Source organism: Acartia tonsa, chromosome 11, assembly GCF_053477335.1.
Source record: "Acartia tonsa isolate MP-2025a chromosome 11, ASM5347733v1, whole genome shotgun sequence".
Lineage (NCBI taxonomy): Eukaryota > Metazoa > Arthropoda > Copepoda > Calanoida > Acartiidae > Acartia > Acartia tonsa.
In genome coordinates, this window is record NC_137270.1 from 37195427 (window position 1) to 37218354 (window position 22928).

General features: G+C 36.7%; 5 protein-coding genes across 5 annotated transcripts in view; 4 read left to right on the plus strand and 1 right to left on the minus strand.

Annotated features, from left to right (window-relative positions):
- Nucleotides 1–286: 286 nt before the first annotated feature.
- LOC145331773 (pleckstrin homology domain-containing family H member 1-like) overlaps nt 287–22928 on the minus strand; it is a 35288-nt gene continuing 12646 nt past the window's right edge. Inside the window, exons 12-15 of the mRNA XM_080176611.1 lie at nt 20576–20687; nt 18695–18828; nt 1833–1915; nt 287–962 (exon numbers count right to left, since the gene is read on the minus strand). Of these exons, the coding sequence (XP_080032737.1) occupies nt 909–962; nt 1833–1915; nt 18695–18828; nt 20576–20687 (383 nt within the window). The 3' untranslated portion in view covers nt 287–908. The remainder of the gene's footprint in view (nt 963–1832; nt 1916–18694; nt 18829–20575; nt 20688–22928) is intronic.
- Nucleotides 9563–11320, plus strand: LOC145331767 (uncharacterized). Its single transcript, XM_080176608.1, has 2 exons — nt 9563–9688; nt 10383–11320. Exons 1-2 carry the CDS (start codon nt 9592–9594, stop codon nt 11303–11305), a joined length of 1020 nt encoding a protein of 339 aa, XP_080032734.1. The 5' UTR covers nt 9563–9591; the 3' UTR covers nt 11306–11320.
- LOC145331768 (uncharacterized) lies at nt 11438–12487 on the plus strand. The gene is made up of 2 exons (XM_080176609.1): nt 11438–11839; nt 12287–12487. The coding sequence occupies exons 1-2, from the start codon at nt 11438–11440 to the stop codon at nt 12485–12487; spliced, it is 603 nt and encodes a 200-aa protein (XP_080032735.1).
- LOC145331766 (uncharacterized) lies at nt 12999–15706 on the plus strand. Its single transcript, XM_080176607.1, has 4 exons — nt 12999–13193; nt 13499–13601; nt 13793–14898; nt 15082–15706. The coding sequence occupies exons 1-4, from the start codon at nt 13004–13006 to the stop codon at nt 15606–15608; spliced, it is 1926 nt and encodes a 641-aa protein (XP_080032733.1). The 5' UTR covers nt 12999–13003; the 3' UTR covers nt 15609–15706.
- LOC145332199 (uncharacterized) lies at nt 15844–18326 on the plus strand. Its single transcript, XM_080177159.1, has 2 exons — nt 15844–16564; nt 16784–18326. The coding sequence occupies exons 1-2, from the start codon at nt 16359–16361 to the stop codon at nt 17895–17897; spliced, it is 1320 nt and encodes a 439-aa protein (XP_080033285.1). The 5' UTR covers nt 15844–16358; the 3' UTR covers nt 17898–18326.

Here is a 22928-nt window from a genome sequence, read left to right on the forward strand (position 1 = left end):
TACACTTTTTGGAGATTGAGTTTCTTGTTTTTTAAGCCTTTTAACACCATATTTTTCGCCAACTAAAGGGAACTATACATGAACAAGAGCAAGAGATGAGAAATAATAGTTTTTAAAAACTTTTCACTTTTTTCGACTTAAGGTTTGTAACATTATTTTTTTCGTTAATAAAGCAATGATTAAAAGAAAAAAGTATATTCTGAAAGAAAATACTTCGCTTCTTTGCTAGAAGGTACTAAAAATCACTTGCTCTCATTCATGCATAGTCCCCTTCAACAGATTTATGATTTAGAACAGTTTTAATGAAAAATGAAAAATTTATGTAATTTGACTCTGGGAAAAGTTAGAGGCATGACATATTTAATTCCTTTTAAGATTGATTCATTCAAGATCTAAATTTCCAACAGGGCATTAACTTTTGAACATTTCAAATATGTAAAAATTGCTTTTAAAGAAGCTATAAAGTAATATTACTTATTTCAAATACCTTTATCAATTCTAAATCGAACTACACATTAAGATCTTATTTTACAATGGTTTAACAAAGTTTTTTTTTATTCTTAAGAAATGTAAAATCTTGTTCTTATTAAAAGATATGAAAGGATTTTAAACCTAATTCGTTGGAAATTTTTTTATATTTATGTGAGAAGACATGATTACAATATTTTTAATTAGTTTTCTATTCACCATTTCAACAGACAAATATTTTTAAAATTTTTCAGTTTTTAATTGGGTTTATTTTTCGGCATAATATGTAGGTATGTATTTCATCAAAGTAATCCGTAGAGCATTTTAGAGTATTGTAAATTCATTTTTTTTCTTTTTTGGTAGCGAAGCTACTCAGCAAGTTGTATGCGTGTGTGTTGTTAATGGTAATTACTAACTCCCATTAACATTTTCTTGCCATGTTATTGGTCCGGCATTGCAGAGTCTGGAACTGGGAACCTGTTGCTCACAACAACCTGAAATAAAACAAGAATAGTTTTCGTGAAAACTGATGCCTTTTTGATTTGAAAAAAAAAAGATTACTGTCCTTTTACATAAAGACATACAAACCTTAGAAACGTAACGAACTCACACACACATTTTGGGTAACATCATAAAAGAAGTCCCCATTGCCAGAGAAATGACAATAAAGCATTGAATATTTGTTTGAATTAGTGGAAGAAGTGAACACTAGATGCCTTTTTTTTTTACAAAAATGCATAAAAAATATTTGTATCGTTTTGAAGTTGACTGTGTGTACATCAAGATCTCCCAAATGTCAAGACTGTGCCATTTTCAGGAAAACTGTGAAAGTTTAAGATTATTTGTAACTGGGTGGATAAATCGTATTGTGAGAAATGACAAAAAAGTACGATACGAGATATTTTTCTAATGCCCAAATCTAGGTAGACATCAAGCGACTATAATGATAAAAACAACTCTTTTCATCGCACTATTTAAAAGGAAATTTCATTCTTTATTTTCAAACATTTAAATATCCAAAAATATAACTTTTCCGGTTTCCCTTAAACAAGCATTCGATGTCGATAATATATACAAGATTTAATTAAAAGAAAAAAAATTGAAAAGGGGACTATGCACGAACAAGAGCAAAGGATTTTAAGCACAATTCCAGCAGCGTATTTTTGTGTGAATATACTGTGAGTATCTATAAAAAAAATTATGGTGAACTTTATTTTTTTAGTCGATATAATTTCCTATATTAAACATAAACCTAGTTAAATTCAATAAAAAATTACATAGTTTCGCTGCTGGAAGGTACTTAAAAGTCACTTGCTCTCGTTCGTACACAGTCCCTTTTCTCATAATTCTAGAAGCCATTATACCTGGTTATATTCTCTGATAAGGTTGGCTATTTGGAACGCTTGTGTTGTATTTAATATTACTTTACTTTGTTTCTTGTCATTTCCTAAAATAAAAAAAGTTTTCTATGTGCTAAAACAGTAGGGTAAGTTTGTATTCACGGAGACTTTTTAAAAATTAGCTAGGTACCCCAAAAAGTTTAATTTAAGGGATTTAAAGGAATTAAAAAATGGATAATAAATTGACGTACAGTACATCCCAAAAGTACAGTGCAGTTTAATGAAAAGCTAAGAATTCTTTTACTAAATCGTGAGATTCTTGTATGTTTAAAACTAGCCAAATATGAATATTTAATTATAAATGAATGAATCGTCTATTCAATTTAAAACTTAACTATTCCTAGTCAAAAACATACACAATGCACATAGGGGCAACAAGGGGCATCAATTCACCACCCCCAAATCAAGTTTTAATCCTTCTATGAGCATTATCATACCCAATGTACATCAGATTTCAAAGGAATCGTAAAAATACGCTTTTTAAGTAAGCTTTCTAAAGCCTGAAAGTCAAGAAATGCAAAAATTTTCTTACAGAAAAAGGCATATATTTTGTGTTTCACCAACAATTTTAAAAGTATTATAAAATCTCTTAGAATCAACGTAATTAGACAAAATAACTTCTGGTGAGTCATATATTACATGTATTTTGACAATATAAAAGAAAAAAACACAAATTAAAGATATTAGTCCTAAATAATTCTAGTTGAAGTCAAGATTTTAGTTTATTTTTGTTTGTTTTAAAATCAACATTTAAGTAGACAGTATCAGGAAACATGTTTTCACCGGGTGCCACCGGCTAAAAAAGCGATATTTGATTACCAAAAGACATATTATAATCGCCAGTACTGGTTTCATTTACCCCCCCGCGCCCCCGTAGGGGTTTTTTGCCTGTTTTCTGAAGGTGGGTGCACAAAAACTTTGTAAGAAAATGCTTTTAAAGGCGCTTTTAAAGTCAAAATTTAATAACATAGTTGTTTTATTTCATTAAATCCCTGCTTTATTTTACCTCTAAAATATATGGTTTTTTTCAAGTTTGATATTGCTGCGCTAATTTATTAGATAATTCTTCCTGTCAATATTGTAACAACCCGAAATTAGAATTTTAATAAGGGATATATAATTACTTGCATGTTGCACCATATTTTCCCCAACTAAAATGAAATGGTCTTTCCAGCATGCTAATATAACGATATCCCCTCCCCTCATACTGGACGTAAGAACTGACCAATAAATGAGGACTAAATTAGCAACCTAAATTGACAACAAAATTTACCCAGTTATAATATCCACGTATATTATGTCTATTATTTTAGAGTGTTTAGATAAATTGGAAACACTATAAAAGCTATTCAGTATGTAATTTACTATTAAATTTAAGCCTTTGCTCTTTAATGGACCATATTCGCAATTTATCACAGTAGATTTTTTGTGCTTCGTTACTTATGAATTGTATCATCCTTATTGTTTTCCTTAGAGGTTGAGATAGATAGATAGTTGGATGATGGATAGATGGATAGATAGATAGATGGATTGATAGATGGATAAATAAATGGATAGATAGATAGATATATAAATGAATAGATAGATGGATAGATAGATTGATAGATAGATGGATTTTGCAATTTACCACACTAGATAGATGGATAGATGATAGATATTGCACTAAATGGTGGGGATTGCACTTAGGGAGGGGCTAAGCCTAAATCAACACCTCTTTATGTTCGAAGTTTTAATGTAACTAAATAATTGTTTCTAAGGATTATTACCATTATCAATGATCTAAAGGGATAAGACAAAGGTCAATATAATTGATGTACATTCCCAATTATAAAACACAAAATTACCTCTTGTATAGATAAAAATTAGTATTCAAAACATTTTAACACACAACTGTAAATCTTTGGCGACTAGTGTTATAAACAGCCAAATGTCCTAAAGGCTAAGTTAATATCCAAATAACGTGGTGTTCTTATAATTAATTGAAATTTGAATTAGCAAGTGTTATGTGTCTGTCTATTGGTAATGCTTTGTTTTTAAATTATGTAATTACTTGGTCTTCATTTTAAAATCTGCAGTTTTATTTAGGAAGGGAGGGGACATTGGGCTGTTTATTACACTAGTCCCCAAAGTTTTAAAATAAAATTTTTATATTTTTTGGCCTAAAAACTTTAGGAAGTTTTATTGATTTTTTATTGCTTGGTTCATTAAGTAGAGTGTTGAAATATTTTAATCACTAATTGTCATCTACAGTAATCAATTTTGTAATATAATTTGATGTATCAATATTATGTAGTAGGTATATACAATATACAATGATACATATATTAATCGGTCATTGTTTTTTCCCTTAGATCCCTGTTTGTTAATTAACCCTTAACAGTTGGGCCCCTTGTCGCACATTTATCGGTCGGGGGGGAGGGAGGGGGTTCTTTTTGCAGGTCCCCTGATTGATAATGAATTTCCGACTACAAGTGATTTAAAGTCAATTTTCGCTTACTTCGCTCTTTTATTCAACAACCTTTGTTTTTAGGTCCTTTTTTACTTAAAAATTTCAAAAAGCTGTTATTTTCTTTTTTTTGAAGCTACAAATACAATTTTTTTCAGAAAATGTTTATCTTTATGTAAATTTTATATTATTAATCTCAAAACATAAATTTTGGCGGCTGCAGCTGTACCTGGCAGTTGCCAGGCGCCGCAGTCGGCGGGTGGCGGGAAAACGGCGGCGGATCTTTAGGAAATTTTAATACGTTATGTAGACATACAAGAAAAGCTTAAATTTAAAATTTGAAGTCTCTAAGTCAAAAACTGCGGTCACAGGAGGCTTTTAAAGATTTCTAGAGACCTGGAGGATCAGGACCTTCAAGATCATACCTGGAACCTAAAATTGACTTGAATACCTATATTTTACATAGGGGTTTATGATATTTTAGTAAGATAAAAGGCTTTGTTTAAGTCAGAAAAAATGTTTTGCTTTTTATCTGGATGAACCTGTCAGGTTTGCTGGCATGCAGTGCCCGCCAGGCTGGAGATATTCAAAAATTCCAACTCTCAGTTATAGTTAAGCCATAGTTAAGAAGTCACTCATTTATAGCCCTCTATCTTCACACACAGAAAATATGATAGAAAAAAACGGAGGGGAGGAGGGGGGGGGGGGAAACGACCCCCTCCCCCTAACTGTTAAGGGTTAATATACAGATAAACAGTAAACAAGAATCATAATTTCATTATAAATATAGATATTAGTTTATAAAAATTGATGTCAATCATGCCTACATTTATAATGGATTAATTATCACTGAACAAACTTGTAGCTGACTAAAATAAGGATTTCCCATCCACCCCCTTTACACCATCCCCTCCCCTTCTACCGAAATGAATTCCCAGGCCCAAACAACCCCTAATTTGACACTTTGAACACTAAAATCGGACTACAATTGACATAGATACACTTTAAAGGGCCCATAAAGCTAGTGATAGAGTAGCTGCGCTACTGAAAAATTTTCATACTACTCTGATAAGTTAAGAAATGCATTCCCTGACCTCAAACATTCTAATTTGACATTTTGAACAAGAAATTCGGGCTCTAAATAATTAAATCCCCTTTTTGGCTGATATGCCCCAATGTGCAATGTTTTGAAGTTGTTTACAGATTACTGATTTGTTATGACATCCCCTCTACTTACAATCATTAGAGGAAGCGCGGTTATACCGCAGTTTGATCTATGGCACAACCCTGTTAAGGTCCATTAAGTCCATTTGTTTCCCTCTTCAATTATTTAATTAAGAGGATGCGCAGTTTTCTGCAGTTCGGTAAAAAATACTATATATTCCGGACGGTAACGTCCGAGAGTCCGAAGATTGAATTTATTACGTTCATACACGAAACCGGACATTTTCTCTCTCCGTTTTTCGTAACGGGAGAGAGGATTATTATACCCCTAGGGGAAGGCTTCATATTCTCCCTTAGGGAAGGCAATTTACTTTGCGTTCCCCCCACACCTTGGCACAAAGGGGACGAGGGGAAAATACACTCGAGGAGACGGAGTGAGCGCCCACGGACTTACATATACACACGCACACATATACTCTACGGACAGACGTACATCACAGAGGGTCGGTTTACTGATTACATATCCGCGGGAAAGCACAGAGCGAGGGTTGTGAATTAAGGCCACGGGACACTCAACTGAAGGGAAGGGGGGGAACACACACATACTCTCGCACGGACACTCACACACACACACATACACACACACACACCCACTTACATACATCTCTCGGACTCGCTTAGTCATACATTTGAAGAACTAGTGAACGCATAACTGCTCTACAAGCGATATGGCCTTTCGGCGACAATTAAATCGCGAATTCCAGTTTTTATGTAATTAAGTTAATATGTTATAGTAAAGGATATGACTATTCCTTTATAACGTTTGTTATGACGTCCTATTTTTGTCATGTTTATGTAGATTATATCCAGTGCATGTGATATAACGATTTCAGCCAGAATATTCGGCGGTCTTTTATAATGAAAACGTTTTTTATTTGATTTTTGAGATTTTTTGTTTTCCCAGGTGGTCGGTTCGAGCATTAAGATCCCCCCCCCCCAGAGGACTGTCACAATTTTTCGGGGCGGTACTTCGAAAAGATTAAGGATCATAGGACCACCAGAAAACAATAAATCTTGTCATACTTGGGTTGAATTAAAATGTTAGTGAAATAATCCTCTGCTTTAATTCATCCCTGTTTAAATCATTTCATATGCAACTTGGAAAACTTCTTTCTAAATACGTAGTATTATCGATAATCCTTGATAAAGGTCGTCATATCAATATGCTATATTAGTGTTTCTTCTCTAATGACCCCTCTATGGGGATAGAGCTCACAAATCCTATTTTTTATGACATTGCAAATAAAGTAAAAAATTACTGATTTGTTATGACATCCCCTCTACTTACAATCATTAGAGGAAGCGCGGTTATACCGCAGTTTGATCTATGGCACAACCCTGTTAAGGTCCATTAAGTCCATTTGTTTCCCTCTTCAATTATTTAATTAAGAGGATGCGCAGTTTTCTGCAGTTCGGTAAAAAATACTATATATTCCGGACGGTAACGTCCGAGAGTCCGAAGATTGAATTTATTACGTTCATACACGAAACCGGACATTTTCTCTCTCCGTTTTTCGTAACGGGAGAGAGGATTATTATACCCCTAGGGGAAGGCTTCATATTCTCCCTTAGGGAAGGCAATTTACTTTGCGTTCCCCCCACACCTTGGCACAAAGGGGACGAGGGGAAAATACACTCGAGGAGACGGAGTGAGCGCCCACGGACTTACATATACACACGCACACATATACTCTACGGACAGACGTACATCACAGAGGGTCGGTTTACTGATTACATATCCGCGGGAAAGCACAGAGCGAGGGTTGTGAATTAAGGCCACGGGACACTCAACTGAAGGGAAGGGGGGGAACACACACATACTCTCGCACGGACACTCACACACACACACATACACACACACACACCCACTTACATACATCTCTCGGACTCGCTTAGTCATACATTTGAAGAACTAGTGAACGCATAACTGCTCTACAAGCGATATGGCCTTTCGGCGACAATTAAATCGCGAATTCCAGTTTTTATGTAATTAAGTTAATATGTTATAGTAAAGGATATGACTATTCCTTTATAACGTTTGTTATGACGTCCTATTTTTGTCATGTTTATGTAGATTATATCCAGTGCATGTGATATAACGATTTCAGCCAGAATATTCGGCGGTCTTTTATAATGAAAACGTTTTTTATTTGATTTTTGAGATTTTTTGTTTTCCCAGGTGGTCGGTTCGAGCATTAAGATCCCCCCCCCCCAGAGGACTGTCACAATTTTTCGGGGCGGTACTTCGAAAAGATTAAGGATCATAGGACCACCAGAAAACAATAAATCTTGTCATACTTGGGTTGAATTAAAATGTTAGTGAAATAATCCTCTGCTTTAATTCATCCCTGTTTAAATCATTTCATATGCAACTTGGAAAACTTCTTTCTAAATACGTAGTATTATCGATAATCCTTGATAAAGGTCGTCATATCAATATGCTATATTAGTGTTTCTTCTCTAATGACCCCTCTATGGGGATAGAGCTCACAAATCCTATTTTTTATGACATTGCAAATAAAGTAAAAAATTACTGATTTGTTATGACATCCCCTCTACTTACAATCATTAGAGGAAGCGCGGTTATACCGCAGTTTGATCTATGGCACAACCCTGTTAAGGTCCATTAAGTCCATTTGTTTCCCTCTTCAATTATTTAATTAAGAGGATGCGCAGTTTTCTGCAGTTCGGTAAAAAATACTATATATTCCGGACGGTAACGTCCGAGAGTCCGAAGATTGAATTTATTACGTTCATACACGAAACCGGACATTTTCTCTCTCCGTTTTTCGTAACGGGAGAGAGGATTATTATACCCCTAGGGGAAGGCTTCATATTCTCCCTTAGGGAAGGCAATTTACTTTGCGTTCCCCCCACACCTTGGCACAAAGGGGACGAGGGGAAAATACACTCGAGGAGACGGAGTGAGCGCCCACGGACTTACATATACACACGCACACATATACTCTACGGACAGACGTACATCACAGAGGGTCGGTTTACTGATTACATATCCGCGGGAAAGCACAGAGCGAGGGTTGTGAATTAAGGCCACGGGACACTCAACTGAAGGGAAGGGGGGGAACACACACATACTCTCGCACGGACACTCACACACACACACATACACACACACACACCCACTTACATACATCTCTCGGACTCGCTTAGTCATACATTTGAAGAACTAGTGAACGCATAACTGCTCTACAAGCGATATGGCCTTTCGGCGACAATTAAATCGCGAATTCCAGTTTTTATGTAATTAAGTTAATATGTTATAGTAAAGGATATGACTATTCCTTTATAACGTTTGTTATGACGTCCTATTTTTGTCATGTTTATGTAGATTATATCCAGTGCATGTGATATAACGATTTCAGCCAGAATATTCGGCGGTTTTTTATAATGAAAACGTTTTTTATTTGCCTTCCCACCCTCCCTACTAGCTACATAATTCCTTCTTTGTTATTTTTAAGCCTTTTTCCACGCTTGGTTTTAATTTACGTCAAGTTATAATATTATACCACGTGGTAATATCTCCTTCGAATTTACGCGGCTTTTTATTCCACACGTTTTTTAAATAAAACGTTTGCAAATTACGTCGAACCATCATTTTATTCTTTCTTATTTATATATTAAACAACTAAAATTAAGAATTATTTATGCTATAGATTTACAAATGTTTTTTCGACCATATTGGAATTTTCCACGTGCTTTTTTATTCGAAACGCAGTTAAGAAAGAATGCCGCGTTTTCGATTTTAAAAAATTTTTTCCCCAGCTATCGGGGCTTAATATACAGACTTAGTAACATAATCGCCCCTTCAGAGGCGCTTACACATTCGCCCACGATTTCTTTTGGCTAACAGCACTATATAAAGAATTCTTTATTTTACTTTGTTGGCATGTTTTTAGCCAGTATTCTAACAGACGTAGTTTTTTATTCAATACAATTATTCTTTTTTACGCTCAGCGCCTTTTTTACGTCATTCGCCTTGTTTTTATGTCTTTTATTTCAGAATTAATTCATACTTTCGGATTGTAATTGACTATGGCTGATCCCCAACTGCCTGCCAACTTTTTGGATCAAGGAGAGACCGAGAATGACGACGTAACAGACGCCGCTCTGAATGCTCTTCGCAATATGGGTAAAATATTTTTCTTATTTTATCTTTCAGCCAAGGATTTATGGCTCAGCTTGTCTAAAAAATCCTTTAATTATTGCCAGTTTTCTGTTTCGATTTCTGGTATGTTATTTCTGTTAACACGACTTTTACTGTAAATGTTTCAATGTTGCTACTTTTAGTCGGAGTTATTTTTCCAATTTTTTAAAAGAATTTAAAGAATTTTTACATACGCCCTTTAATCTTCTTCTATTTTTTATCGGGCCGTCTCATTTTCTTATCGCACGACCGCGCTAGCTTTACAGAATTTCCATAAGTTTTTGCTACGGCCACGTGTATACAAGATATTTTAAAGCCATTTTATATAGAACTCTTTATTTTAGTTCTTTTTACGTCGTTAAAATCATAGATAGTTTTTTATAATATATTATATACGCCCCCAATGAGCAAGCTTTCATTTGTTGGCGGCGCCAGCTATTTAATGTTCTGTTTTTTCATTTTTTCGAACAGATATTTTACGGTTTACATTTTTATTCACCCTTTTTTCGGCGGTACAGCCAGTCAATCCGGCTAGGATTTCAAACCCTCAGGGTGAGATGTTACACACGTTTCTCCTTTGCAAGGTTTAAGATATTTTTAATTTGCAGTAGGTTAAGAAATATTTTTCCTGTCTGCTGGATATCTATGATTTCTCTAATCTATTTATATTTCTTTTTAGAGATTCCCGCCAATATCAATGATCCGACGGGGAACGGCGGTAATAACGGCACGGCTACGACTCAGAATCCTTCTGACACCCCCCCAGCCAATCCACGCAAATCAAGATCCCCGGAGAAAACTCCTCCAAAGAAAAGATCTAGGCGTGAGTCAGAATCGTCTAGGCGTTCACATAAATCCAATGCTTCCAAGAAGCCTAAAGCCAACGGGGAAAAGCCGTCAGCCACATCTGCTCCAGACGAGGACAAGATCCAGATGCTACAGGCACAAATGGATTCTATCCAAGAATTAATACAGAAGATGGCTGCATCTAATGATCCCTCCACTTCTAAACGGAAAGCCGAGGAACAAGCTTATGTACCCAACAAGAAAAGGAGACAAGAATTTATCCCTCCCGAATCTGAGGATGACTCTGAGAAAGATGTCGAGTCTTCGGACGAGACAATTGACTGGGGCGGCGCCGCCCAGCCGACATCTCTGCGGAAAGAGACGGCGGCACCCGCGTCCAAGATGGCAACCAAGCCCTGGCTGAGGGATGCATCCGATTCAGAAGAGGACTCCCAGGACTATTTTAATCGCCGGCCACAGTTCGAACCTGGCACAAAGGCTAGATCCAATCAAATCCACCCACAGTACAACGCCAGATATGATCCAGCATACGTGATGATGGGTTGTCCCCGCATGCGAAATATTCAAGGTTCGCTGGTTAAATATCGTGCCCCGGATTTTTGCACCATTTCTTACCAGGGAAAATATGTTTGTATAAAATATTTCTCTTCGGATTTTTATTTCCTTTCTTACTTCTACACTAATTTTTATAAGTATAATACTATAGGGCAGCCTCTTTCTTTCGTGGTCGGCCCCTTTGCTCCCTACAAGTCCTATTTTAAGCAAAGGCTTTTACATAGGTACGATTTTAAATAATTTTTCTTACATCTCATACATGTCAGATTCGCGTCGGTTTTAATTTCTTGTTAACGAAAGTTTATGTACTTTATTTTGACAGGCGTTTATATTTAACTTATTCTGTTTTTACCTAACGCCTAAGCCTTTTTTATGTTATTGTATATAAGACATATTTTATCGCTGCAGGGGCTTCAACAGGAAAGGATTAGTAAATACGGGATGTATCACAATTTACCCGTCGCAGGCCGGAGTGAACTAGTGTTTTTGCAATCCTGTCTCGTCGAGTCTTTAAATATTGAGCAAGCATTACAAGAAAATGCTCGACGCCTATATTCTCTGATGGCCCCTGTCAAAATGAGGCCTGAAATTCATTCAGCTCTCGATGATTCCTTAAACGCGATAGATGCTTTGCGCAAGCTACAACGAAACATGAACATCATGTTCCAGCCAAACGCAAGATTCTCTACGGCAACACAATTTGCAAGCCAAGCTGGTTTTGGAGGAATGCAAATGAACAGCAAAGAGATTAAGCTTTGGGAGTCACTCTGCAAGGTATCTTAAAAAATTTTTTATCTTTGCCCGCAGACCATAGGTCACGCCACGCAAAAAATTTTTTCCTCAAACAAGAAATATCTTTTGCCTGACTATCAATTTTGTTCGGTTAAACTTAATAATTTTTATTTCCGATTTTTCGCGCCCTGGGCCACGCGTCCGTTTATCTTTTTAGTACGGCTACAATAATTTTTTTACTTTCTACTAGCTAAGCCTTCTCATTCTTTCGTTTTATATTAGCTAAGCCTTTTCTTTCATGCATCTGGATCAATTTCCAAACTAGATAGTCGCGTAAAGAATTCATGCCTATCATTTTTTCTTACAGTGTCTTTTGTTGTCAACACAGGAATTACGATTTTGTCACACCCTCTCCTTCCTTTTCCTCTCTTTTTATATTCTTCCTTGGCGGCGATTATATGCATTTAACGCTATTATTCATATTTATAGGAGTCAAAAGAGAGGGAAGAAGAAGAAAAAAGAAGCAAACAGTCTACCAGTAACTCCAACTTCAAAGGCAAAGGCAACGGTAAACGTCAATACAAGAAGTTCTATTGTGACTATTGTCAAGAAACTTCGCATACGATCGAGAGGTGCCGCCACAGAATAAAGGAGGAGCGTGCCGCCAAGCCCCGGTCGGATAAAAAATGACTAGTTCAGCCTTCCGAACAAATTTCTAAGCCTTCCACCTCATTTTCTGCTACAAACCAAAACAAAATCTCTCCTCCCGTTCACGCTGATTCTCGCCAGGAAATCTCTGCCATTTTACAAATTCAGCCTGCAACAAACAATTTTGAAAATAAAACTTTATCCGAACCACCATTTATACCGTTGGCCACCCCACCAAGTACTTCCTTCTCTCACTCGGCCAAAGCCGAAAAAAGATTTCAGTCCAGTTCACTTCTTGCCCAGACACAGAAACCGTCTACTATTTCAGACTCCGATCAGGTTCTCCCTAGTTCTGCTACCACTTCTACAGCGCCCGACGTCATTCAAGACCATTCCGATCAAGATTTCGAGGATTTCATAGACGCGAAAATTAAAGAAATCACAGACAAAGGGTTTTCCCCTCTTCCCAGGGGCATCGGCCAGCCTCAAGCCGTCGAATTTTACAAAACCATTTTGTCAGCCAACAATGAAGTCCTCTCCATCCTAAAACACGGCTATATGCCCCGATGGAAACATTCTCCACCACCTCCATCGTCCATGGCCAACAATAAGTCAGCAGCGTCCGAGATGCCTTTCGTCAGGGATACTGTGCAGGAATGGCTAGAGAAAGGATATGTGATGAAACTATCCGAACCTGCCACAGTCAACGCTCCCTTATCTGTCGCCTCGAAATATGACGTTATGACAGGTACTTTTTTAGTACAGATTAATCCTATATTTCCGCCCGTACGGTTTTTCTTAGCAAGACTATAGCTTTAGTAAGCATAAATGATTTTTTCCTCTAAATCGGTTTTTATTTAAAATTACACGAACAAATAACAGCTATTTTCACAATTACAACTACCTTTTTCCGGCTCCGTCTAAATTTCATTCTTTTAAGCGCCTTTATTGCTATCCGACATCGTTTGACGCTCCTTAACTTTCATCTATAGGGTTGCTTCACAATTGTTCCAGGTTTCACTACTTTCGTTATATCCTTATTTAATTTTACAGGCCAACACAAGAAACGTCTCTGCATAGATCTAAGCAGGAGCACAAACTTGTATGTGGAAACAAAATCGTGTCCTCTCAGCGACCTGTCGACATTTTTACCCAGGTGTGTTACAAATTTTTTCGGGCAACCGGGTATTTTACACAGCTGTCTTTTTATATAAGGCTTAGTCCGGCCGACGTCATTCGCAATCTTTTGTATTCGTTTACCCATATTTTTAACTCGAATATTCGTACAGACATGTCGTGCGTTGCAATGAACCTGTTCCTTATGATTTTCAGTTTATATTTGTTTAGGATCGAGAGGGGCAGTTTCATTGCAACGCACGACATTAGAGCGATGTATCTCCACGTTTCCTTACATGAGGAAGCGTGGAGATACTTCGGTTTTTCAATCACCAATGTTGCCGGCATCGTCGAGCATTACTGTTTCATTGTAGTACCCTTTGGGTACTGCAATGCGACAGCAATCATGGCCAGCTTGCTCCGACCTATCGAGATACATCTACACTCAGTGAGTGTGGATGTGTCTTGGTATGTCGACGACGGCGGCAACATCGGTGTGTCGATAAGACGTTGCTCGAAATACCTGCAATACACTTTTTTCGTGATGTCATGCAGTGCGTGGGAGATCGCCGAGGACAAGACAGTGCTACCTTCACAAAGAGTCAGATACCTAGGCTTTGTCATTGACACTCTCAGCATGAGAATTTGGGCACCTGCCCGCAAGATATCCAAGCTCTTATCCGATATCGACGACATTGTTTCAGCAGGACAATCCGGCACAGCTATTCCGTGTCGGCAAACAGCCAGCCTGCTTGGTACCAACGCCCACTTACTACAATCCCACGGAGAAATACTGAAAATTGTTTCCAGAGAGTCACAACACCAGCTGGGAAAAGTCGTCATTGCGTCAGGGTGGAACGCCGTTATGAATGTCTCCCCCAGAATGATCGAAGAATTGTCTTTGTGCAAGATTTACTTGAATTCATATAACGGCAAACCTATCAGATACGAGTCCAAACATACCACCATCGTAAAACCTGCCCACAAGACCTATCTACTAGAGAACTGGGATCCTAACAACGATGCCAGAGAGCTCATAACCATGGTTAGCGACGCTAGCGACAAATCTGCATATATCTTTCAAGCAGACACTTTTCAAATTGTCGCGGAGTTTCCGTTCAACGACAACGAAGCGCAAGCGTCCTCGACTCTACGCGAGTTAAGCGCTATATACAAGCTGCTTACCGTCAACGAGGATTTTCTAAGAAACAACAAAGGACGTTTAATCCTATGGTTAACAGACTCCCAGTCCTTGTGCCATATCATGAGACGCGGGTCCAGAGTGCGCCAGCTCCAAGGAATGGTTTTAAAAATCTTTGAGCTCCAACACAAATGGGGTAAGATTCACATCTTTTTCTAGGCGCGCTCCCGTGTTCGTCTTTTCTAGCGGTTTTTTACATTAATATATAAATAGGCTATTATTAAATTTAGATTCTTCTAAGTCAGACACAATATTCGAGTTTTCTCCTAGCTATCTTTAACCCTATTTTTCTATATTATAATTATTTCTGTTTTTTCAGACGTACGGATTTTCTGCTTCTGGTCTGAACGGTCCGACGACAATCTATCTATCGCGGACATGGGCTCCAAGAAGTCTAACACCGACGAGTGGTCTCTGGACGACGCTTCTTATGCTCAAGTCCTGTCAAAATTTGGCCTGACACCGACGCTTGACGCCTTTGCGTCACAAAGCAATACAAAGTGTGCTCGTTACTTTAGCAAGTTACCTGAAACTAATACAGCAGGCGTCAATTTCTTTAACCAGACAATCAACATTAGTGATATTTTATATGTTTGTCCTCCTATTAGTTGTATTTCTAGAGCTTGGCGCGTGCTAACTAAACTCTCAGGTCTTACATCTATAATAGTTGTACCTTATTGGAGGTCACACGCTTTCTTTGCGGACTTTTTGGAGAAAGACCAGTTTAAGCCTTGTATAAAATCCCATTTTATTTTTGACGCTTCTTTTATTTCTAAGTCAGATTCATGTATGTTTAACGGATCCACTAAATTCGCCACTTTGGCCATGTTAGTAATAGTGGATTAATATATTTCATAGGCTAGTAACGGAAAATCACGCTGGTTTGTTTCTGTGATACTTTAGCAATTTACATTCTATATTTTGCTACATATAAGTTTTTTGTTTTATTCTTATTCTACGAGCTTCTTCTCCGCGTGCTTAATTCCGTTATTCTCCTATGATTCTAATTTTTATTTGTGTTATTTTTATATTCACATACTATGCCAGTTACTGTACAGGATATTATTCTCGACCAGTTTATTTATTTTTCATTTGCCATACGGTTTTTTTCGGAAATACCCAGTTATATACAGCTTTGCTGTCCATGGCCCCTTTTTTCGAGACTGATATTTTCTATATGCCAGTGTTATATCTCTGTTTAATGTTTATAAGAATATTATGTTTCTTTAAGTTTTATTTCGACCCAGCCGTTTCAGGCCGCGTATATACACCCCGAGTTTTTCGACAGGCCCGTAATTTTCAACGTTTCACTGCCATTCTTTTACTTTTAAAATAACAGTACTTCACTGGTTATAATTCCTAATTAGAATCATACGAATTTTTACATTATTTTTACTTTTCTTCCAAACGACCTTTATCGGTCAAATCTTTACGTTTCTGCATAGATTATTTGACGCTTTTTTATTTCTTTTTAGCTATTATAACCATTATTTTTCTTTACTAAATTACGTAATTAATACTCGGTTTTATTTCCACGAATATTTCTTTTTCGTTTGGGTCTTTTTATCTTTTGTTATCTTTCATATATTCATATATATGCATTTAATTTTCTTTTTTCAGAAAATGGGTCTAGCCGCAAAAACTAAAAATGTACCCACTGATAAAGGCAGATATTCTCGGCTGCTTCAGAAAAAAGTCTCAGGTTCCAGCCACACACAAATTCCAAGCGCTTCGAAACCGGTCCGAACAATGACTGCTCTTCAAGAATTAGGCTTGGCCGGAAAGAAGGAATTACAAGCAAGGTACAGGCCGTTTTTTATTTTCGCTCTAACTTTTCGGCCAGTCATTTTTTATTATCGTTCGCCTTTACCGACAACATTAAACCATATGCACGTTATTGTCGCACCACAATTTTAGTTACAGCGTTTCTTACCATTTAAAAAATTACAATCCCATAAGCGATCCTAGCCATTCACTTTTTACAAAAACTGATTACATTCTACCTCCCATTCTGTTTTCAGGTTAGCCGGCGCCGCTAGGGCCGAAGGCACCAGAAAGAGCCACAACAGGATCATCAAGGATCTGACGTCGTTCATCGCAGAACAAGGCCTGGAACCACTCGATTTGGACGAAGCCGCCGTCATGAGCTTCCTAATGAAGGTATATCAGGACGAGAGACCCTTTGGATACACGTCTGCCGTGAAGGGGGCCATATACGCCTATTTGGCAGCTATGGGATTGTCCGCAGAAATCTGGTCTCTCGCCACGGACCGCGTATACCAGGGCGTCGTGCGCTTAGCCGCTTCGCGCAGGAAACGCCGCCCCCGCGTTCAACAGTTGCCAGGCTATATCATCAGAAGAACGATTGAATGGGTCATTCCCTGCTGGCCAAGAACCACGCAAGAATTGGACAGGATCCCTCTACGAAATTTTCGCACGGTAATACTTCTCCTGTTGCAGTTCTATACCCTCAGCCGCATAAGCGATGCGAGAAAGCTGAGGGCTTGTGACTTGAAATTAGTCGAACTGGACGGCGTCCCTGCCATCGAAATCCTTTTCCGTTCGATGAAAAATGACCAACTCCACATTGGCAGCACGGCTCACATCGTCAAAGAAGGCGGCGCAGCTTGCCCTTATACATTATTCAAACTGTACTATGCCAGGACTGCTTATTATTTTCGAGATAATAAAATAGAGGACCTCAATTTTCTCTTCCCAAGATTAAGAATGGCTAAAATCACCCGGGTACTCATTCCCGACGGCCGACACGCTGTCTCTCAGAACACGTTAGTCACCAACATCAAAGCGTTGGCCAAGAAGATCGGCTTCTCCGGGGTTGTGTCTGGGAAGTCCGCCAAGATTGGCGGTACTTCCGCGGCCTTTGCCAGCGGATTGTCCGACGCGGACGTCCGCGACAAGGGCCGCTGGCGCAGCCTCGAGTCAGCCCAACACTACAGACGAGTCAGCGATTCTCACAAATTGAAGTTGGCCAAGGCTTTTTCTATTCAACGCAGCACAGTCATGGATACCCGCAACCCGAGAGTCTTTGATCCGGACGTCCACTTCGTGTTCGGTGACGATGAAGCTGCGGACGAAGACGTGCTACTCGACCAACGCCTTTTTCCAAATTTATAATCTTGTGTTTAATAATAGATTTGGTTAATCATGCAATATTTGTTTATTATTTCTGCTACTCTACAAGTTTTGTCGATGATATTACAATACTTTGAACAGGGATGTATTAAGTATGGGATTTTTTCCTACATTTCTGGTACTTCGAAAAGATTAAGGATCATAGGACCACCAGAAAACAATAAATCTTGTCATACTTGGGTTGAATTAAAATGTTAGTGAAATAATCCTCTGCTTTAATTCATCCCTGTTTAAATCATTTCATATGCAACTTGGAAAACTTCTTTCTAAATACGTAGTATTATCGATAATCCTTGATAAAGGTCGTCATATCAATATGCTATATTAGTGTTTCTTCTCTAATGACCCCTCTATGGGGATAGAGCTCACAAATCCTATTTTTTATGACATTGCAAATAAAGTAAAAAAATTGACAACACATAGGTTTTTATCATTTCGGCGGAGAGGAAATTAACATTTGCACTTTTTTTTGCATCTATTCACTCAACTATACAACAAGTTCCCAGAGATCTAAAGGGATAAGACAATGGATGATAAATTGATGTATAATATATGTTCAATCATGATAAACAAAGCCACCATTCTGAAGCTTACATTTAGTTGTTGAAACGTTATGAACTTAAACAATCAAAATTAAGTAAAAGTAAAAGAGACAACGAATGAGAAATGTTATTAGGGGAACTAGTGTAATAAACAACTCAATGTCCCCTCCCTCCCTGATAATTTACAGTCCAATATCCATAGTAACTGAGCTCATTTGTGTCTAAAAGTATTCATACCTGTGATTAATAGCAGATGGTTAATGCTAGGTGTATAGTCTATAACAGTATCATATTCATAGCTTGTCAGAACGTTTCTAGTTCTTGCTTCTAGTAAGTGCACTCCACGTTGGTCTACTCCCAACCAAAGGCTCCTTAAATAAATAGCGAAATTAGAGAATTATATATTAATAGTTATTTATCATATCATTAATCGTAGAAAGCTTTTCGCAGATATCAAAAGAAAAAAATTTAAAATTGTCTGGTTCTAATCCAGCGGATATTAATCGGTTTCGAAGCCATCCTAAAAATAAATATTATTCTTGGTTGAGATAAAAATTAGTACAGCAACAACAAGCGGTGTAAAGCCGCCGTTTTATATGCAGTTCCGCTACGGCTCCATTATATAAGATTTTAACAAAAAAAACAAATCCTTTTATAAAAGTTACAGGATGTCTGTCTGTTATACAAGTTATACTTAGGATAAAGTCACAATATAACCAAAATTGAAAAATTTATTTTAGTGAAGCCATCTAGCAAATAAACAATAATTTATTAGTTGTTGTGATATACTTATTATATCCTAGTAATAATGTAACAAGGATGTAAATTTAAATTTCACTAATGCGAAGCCATTTAACGAATTATCACTATTTATCAAGGAGCTGATTCTGAATTAAAATGAAAATAACATAGGACAAGCTTTCTAATCAAGTTAACTTAAGATTTCTAGACTTACGACGAACGTAAATACATAGAATAACAAGGATGACAACATCCATAAAAAGCCCTGAAATGGTAGAAAAAACGAACATTAACATTTGAAATGTCAAAATTGTATAAGCAGAATATAAATGTATAAATCGAAACAAAATTGTAAGTAAATTTCTTAAATACAGGATAATGTTTATAACATTGTACTATATTTTAATCGGCATGTTTTAAATGGACTTTCTGATAAAGACTGTAGAGCTGCTACACTTCCTAAATGGTACCTAAGTGTTAAAGAAATCATAATGCAAAGTTTGAAATCGATAAGACAATTCCGACATGTCTACATTAACGAAAAGAGCTAACTGTCCCGGACGGACGGACGAACTTACATACCTACCTTAATTATAAAAAATCTTCGCTTTTAACAATGCTTTTAATCCTAGTGTTTATGTTCTAGAAAACAAGTTTATAGAAGCTTAAAGAATATCTATAATTACATCCTGATCTATCACAAGTAATTATCGGAATAACAGATTAAAGCATGGATACAGTAATAGCACAAGGACAATGTAAGATTTTAAATTGTACCCTGACCCCAATATCAATGAAGAAATTCCCATAAAAAGTTGTAGAAGGAAGAAAGTAAGATGGATATTTTCTAGCATGGCTTTGAAACCATAATTAATATCCGCTGAATTAGAACCGAATCTAAGCCTTAGGCATCTCAGGGCTAACAAACCTGGTTTTAATTTTATCAATGAACATTTTTTTATCCGTGGAAGGCTGTTTATAAAACGATGATTTCATGTTCAAATGTTTACAATTTTAATACCTATCATTTTTAAAATTAAAATCCTAAGAACCAGCCAAACCCTTAAAACTTGACAAATGAGGTCATTCTTTTCGTGTATTTTACGTAGTTAGGTGTAATCGTTTAGTCAAATGCTCTTATTAAGAACAGTTTGACTTGATAAGAGCATATGACTAAAAGGACCCAACTTTACGGAATACACGAGAAAAAATTACCCTCATCGTGCGCAAACAACAAAACAGCTGATCAAAAAAGGTGACTCTGTGCAAGTTCAAACGAGATAAAATGTCGTCGTTTTTATTTTACGCGAAATGTTTTCTATCAAACATATTTTCAGCTATTAAAAACCCCCCTCGGATAAAAAAAATGTGGCTTACCTCGGCCAATTGGAGGTAAATGTTTGGTTCACATCAAAAAGGGTGGCTCTGTGCAGGGGCCAACATTGTATCAGGTTCAGGAAAGCTTGTTTAGCCTCTTCAACGCTCATACCTAAAATTAAACAATTTACATAATTTTTAAATATGTTTGAAATTTAAGTTCTAATGGAGTATAGGGGTCATTTTTTCACGTAGCGCATCCCCCAATCTCGGCCCGACACCGCTTCGTAACTTTAAAAAATTCCTACTGATAACATGTCGTCAGGTGCGTGACATAAATAGTTAGAATAGGAGTAATGCCTTGGCCCATAAAAGGAGCAACTAAATAAACTTCAAGTAAATATGAATGGGGAAAAAGGTTATAAAAATGCCATAGTTAATATTTTAATTTGTAACAAATTAAAATATAAAACATTAATTAATCTTCATTGAATGTACTAAAAGTTTAAATTCCAATTATACCAGGATTCTCAGAAAATCCAAAGATTTAATCTTAAATTTAAACCAAGTTACTGGTGTCTCTCAAAATCCGCGAAAAATTTAGAAAGTGTATTAGATATTTAGGCAGAGTTGTCGATCCGGATCCGCACTTTTTTGAGTCCAAGGATCCGGATCCGCAAAAAAATGCGGATCCGGATCCATGGACTAAAAAAAATGCGGAAAAAATGGAAAAATCTACCTAAATTTATATAAAATAGTCACTTACAAAGACATTCTCGTGATGAGAGCCAATCTTTAAGGTTTAGGTTCAGACTTAAAAATTAAAAGTATTTTTGACTTCGAGATTTTGATCCGGATCCGCATACAATCAATGCGGATCCGCAACACTGTATTTAGGGATAGGATCTTGCCCGTATATTCTTCTATTCTATATTCTACAGCTGAATTTAGGAGGGATGTAAGGATTGCAAATTAACTAAACCTGAGGTACTCTTCATTCCTAATTAATTAAAGGGGGGAGGCGGATGTGCCACTTTTTGAAACCAGAAGTAGAACGTGCATCATCTCAGCCCATAAAAGAGTTACAGCCTTAAAATTCGGCACAGCAGTTGCTTTTGTGGAGAACAATATAGAACTGTAAAGAAACGGCGGCGGAACCATCGCTCCTGCCGAAAACCGCCGTTTCCCGCCGATTTTTTTTTGCCTTTTTTCGCCAAATTAGACAGTTCTCAATCATCTGAGATAGACTTTTTTCACATAAAATTTTCCCTTATATTTTCACTTGACACTTGAAATATTTCAAACATGTCAATATTAAAAAAAAATAGTTTATCTGAGATGAAAATTGTCTATTATGGAGAGAAAAGGCAAACAAAATTTTGGCGGGAAACAGCGGTTTTCGCGGCAGTTTCGCCGCCGTTTTTTCACAGTTCCATATTGTTTTTCACAAAAGCAACTGCTGTGCCGAATTTTAAAGCTGTAACTCTTTTATGGGCTGAGATCATGAACGTTTTACTTATGGTTTCAAAAAAACTAAAACACATCAAAGTGAATTTCATCAGTAATTTTATTTGGTTGATTATTACACTAGTCCTGAAAGTTTAATTTAACAACCTGGGGACACTAATGAATTTTGATTGGTTTGTTCATTAGGTTAAGTGTCCAAACGTTTCAACCACTGCACTAATTGCAATCTACAGAAAGGGTAATTTTGTGGCACATCCGCCTCTCTCCTTTTTATATGAAGCTGTATATAAATTTTAAGGATGTTTTTATTGAATATACACTTGGAGGAGGAGGAGACTTCTCATTTTTAATTTAAGTTTAAATAAGAAAAGTTAAAGAACTTGAGGGGAGTGGTTTTTTATTTCTAGGGGTTATTTTTCTTGGAAGGGTGGTGAAACCCTCCCTTAATATAGTAATAAACCCTCCAAAGACCTAAGAGAAGCTATATTGTACAGGATAGTTATTCTTCAATATGAGTTTAAATTAGAGGAAACAGATATAAGTCTGTAAACATTATTATTCTTGTACAATTAAAACTTTTAATCGATAAGAAATCGTTCTTGTTTAGTTATAAAAGTGTAATCTCAACTTACTGTCACAAAAATTGGTCGCAATTTTTAAAATTATTTTATAAACGTGATTTATTAATTAATAGCAAAATTTCTAGGTAATTAATTACCAAAAAATCTTCGTATTTTATTTTTTCCATTTGATAATTTCTAATCTGGTATATACCAGCAGCAAAAAACTAAAAATTTGTTGATATGTTTGATAGGATTAATTCAATGAAAACTAATGCCTTTTTTGAACAAAAATAGATAAACTTCTATCCTTTTATAAGCCTCTAAAAACGTACTGAAATTTTTTTATGAAACTATTAAGCAAAAATAATTGTTAATCCGAAAAC

What these genes read in the sequence shown, in the direction of transcription:
- LOC145331766 (XM_080176607.1), top strand. Translation starts at nt 13,004, where the DNA reads ATGCCCCGATGGAAACATTCTCCACCACCTCCATCGTCCATGGCCAAC. An exon ending in CTGTCGACATTTTTACCCAG is followed by an intron (nt 13,602 to 13,792) that starts GTGTGTTACAAA and finishes ATATTTGTTTAG; the next exon opens with GATCGAGAGGGGCAGTTTCA. An exon ending in TGAGCTCCAACACAAATGGG is followed by an intron (nt 14,899 to 15,081) that starts GTAAGATTCACA and finishes CTGTTTTTTCAG; the next exon opens with ACGTACGGATTTTCTGCTTC.
- LOC145331768 (XM_080176609.1), top strand. Translation starts at nt 11,438, where the DNA reads ATGTTATTGTATATAAGACATATTTTATCGCTGCAGGGGCTTCAACAG. An exon ending in TTTGGGAGTCACTCTGCAAG is followed by an intron (nt 11,840 to 12,286) that starts GTATCTTAAAAA and finishes TCATATTTATAG; the next exon opens with GAGTCAAAAGAGAGGGAAGA.
- LOC145331767 (XM_080176608.1), top strand. Translation starts at nt 9,592, where the DNA reads ATGGCTGATCCCCAACTGCCTGCCAACTTTTTGGATCAAGGAGAGACC. An exon ending in GAATGCTCTTCGCAATATGG is followed by an intron (nt 9,689 to 10,382) that starts GTAAAATATTTT and finishes ATTTCTTTTTAG; the next exon opens with AGATTCCCGCCAATATCAAT.
- LOC145332199 (XM_080177159.1), top strand. Translation starts at nt 16,359, where the DNA reads ATGCATTTAATTTTCTTTTTTCAGAAAATGGGTCTAGCCGCAAAAACT. An exon ending in AAGAAGGAATTACAAGCAAG is followed by an intron (nt 16,565 to 16,783) that starts GTACAGGCCGTT and finishes TTCTGTTTTCAG; the next exon opens with GTTAGCCGGCGCCGCTAGGG.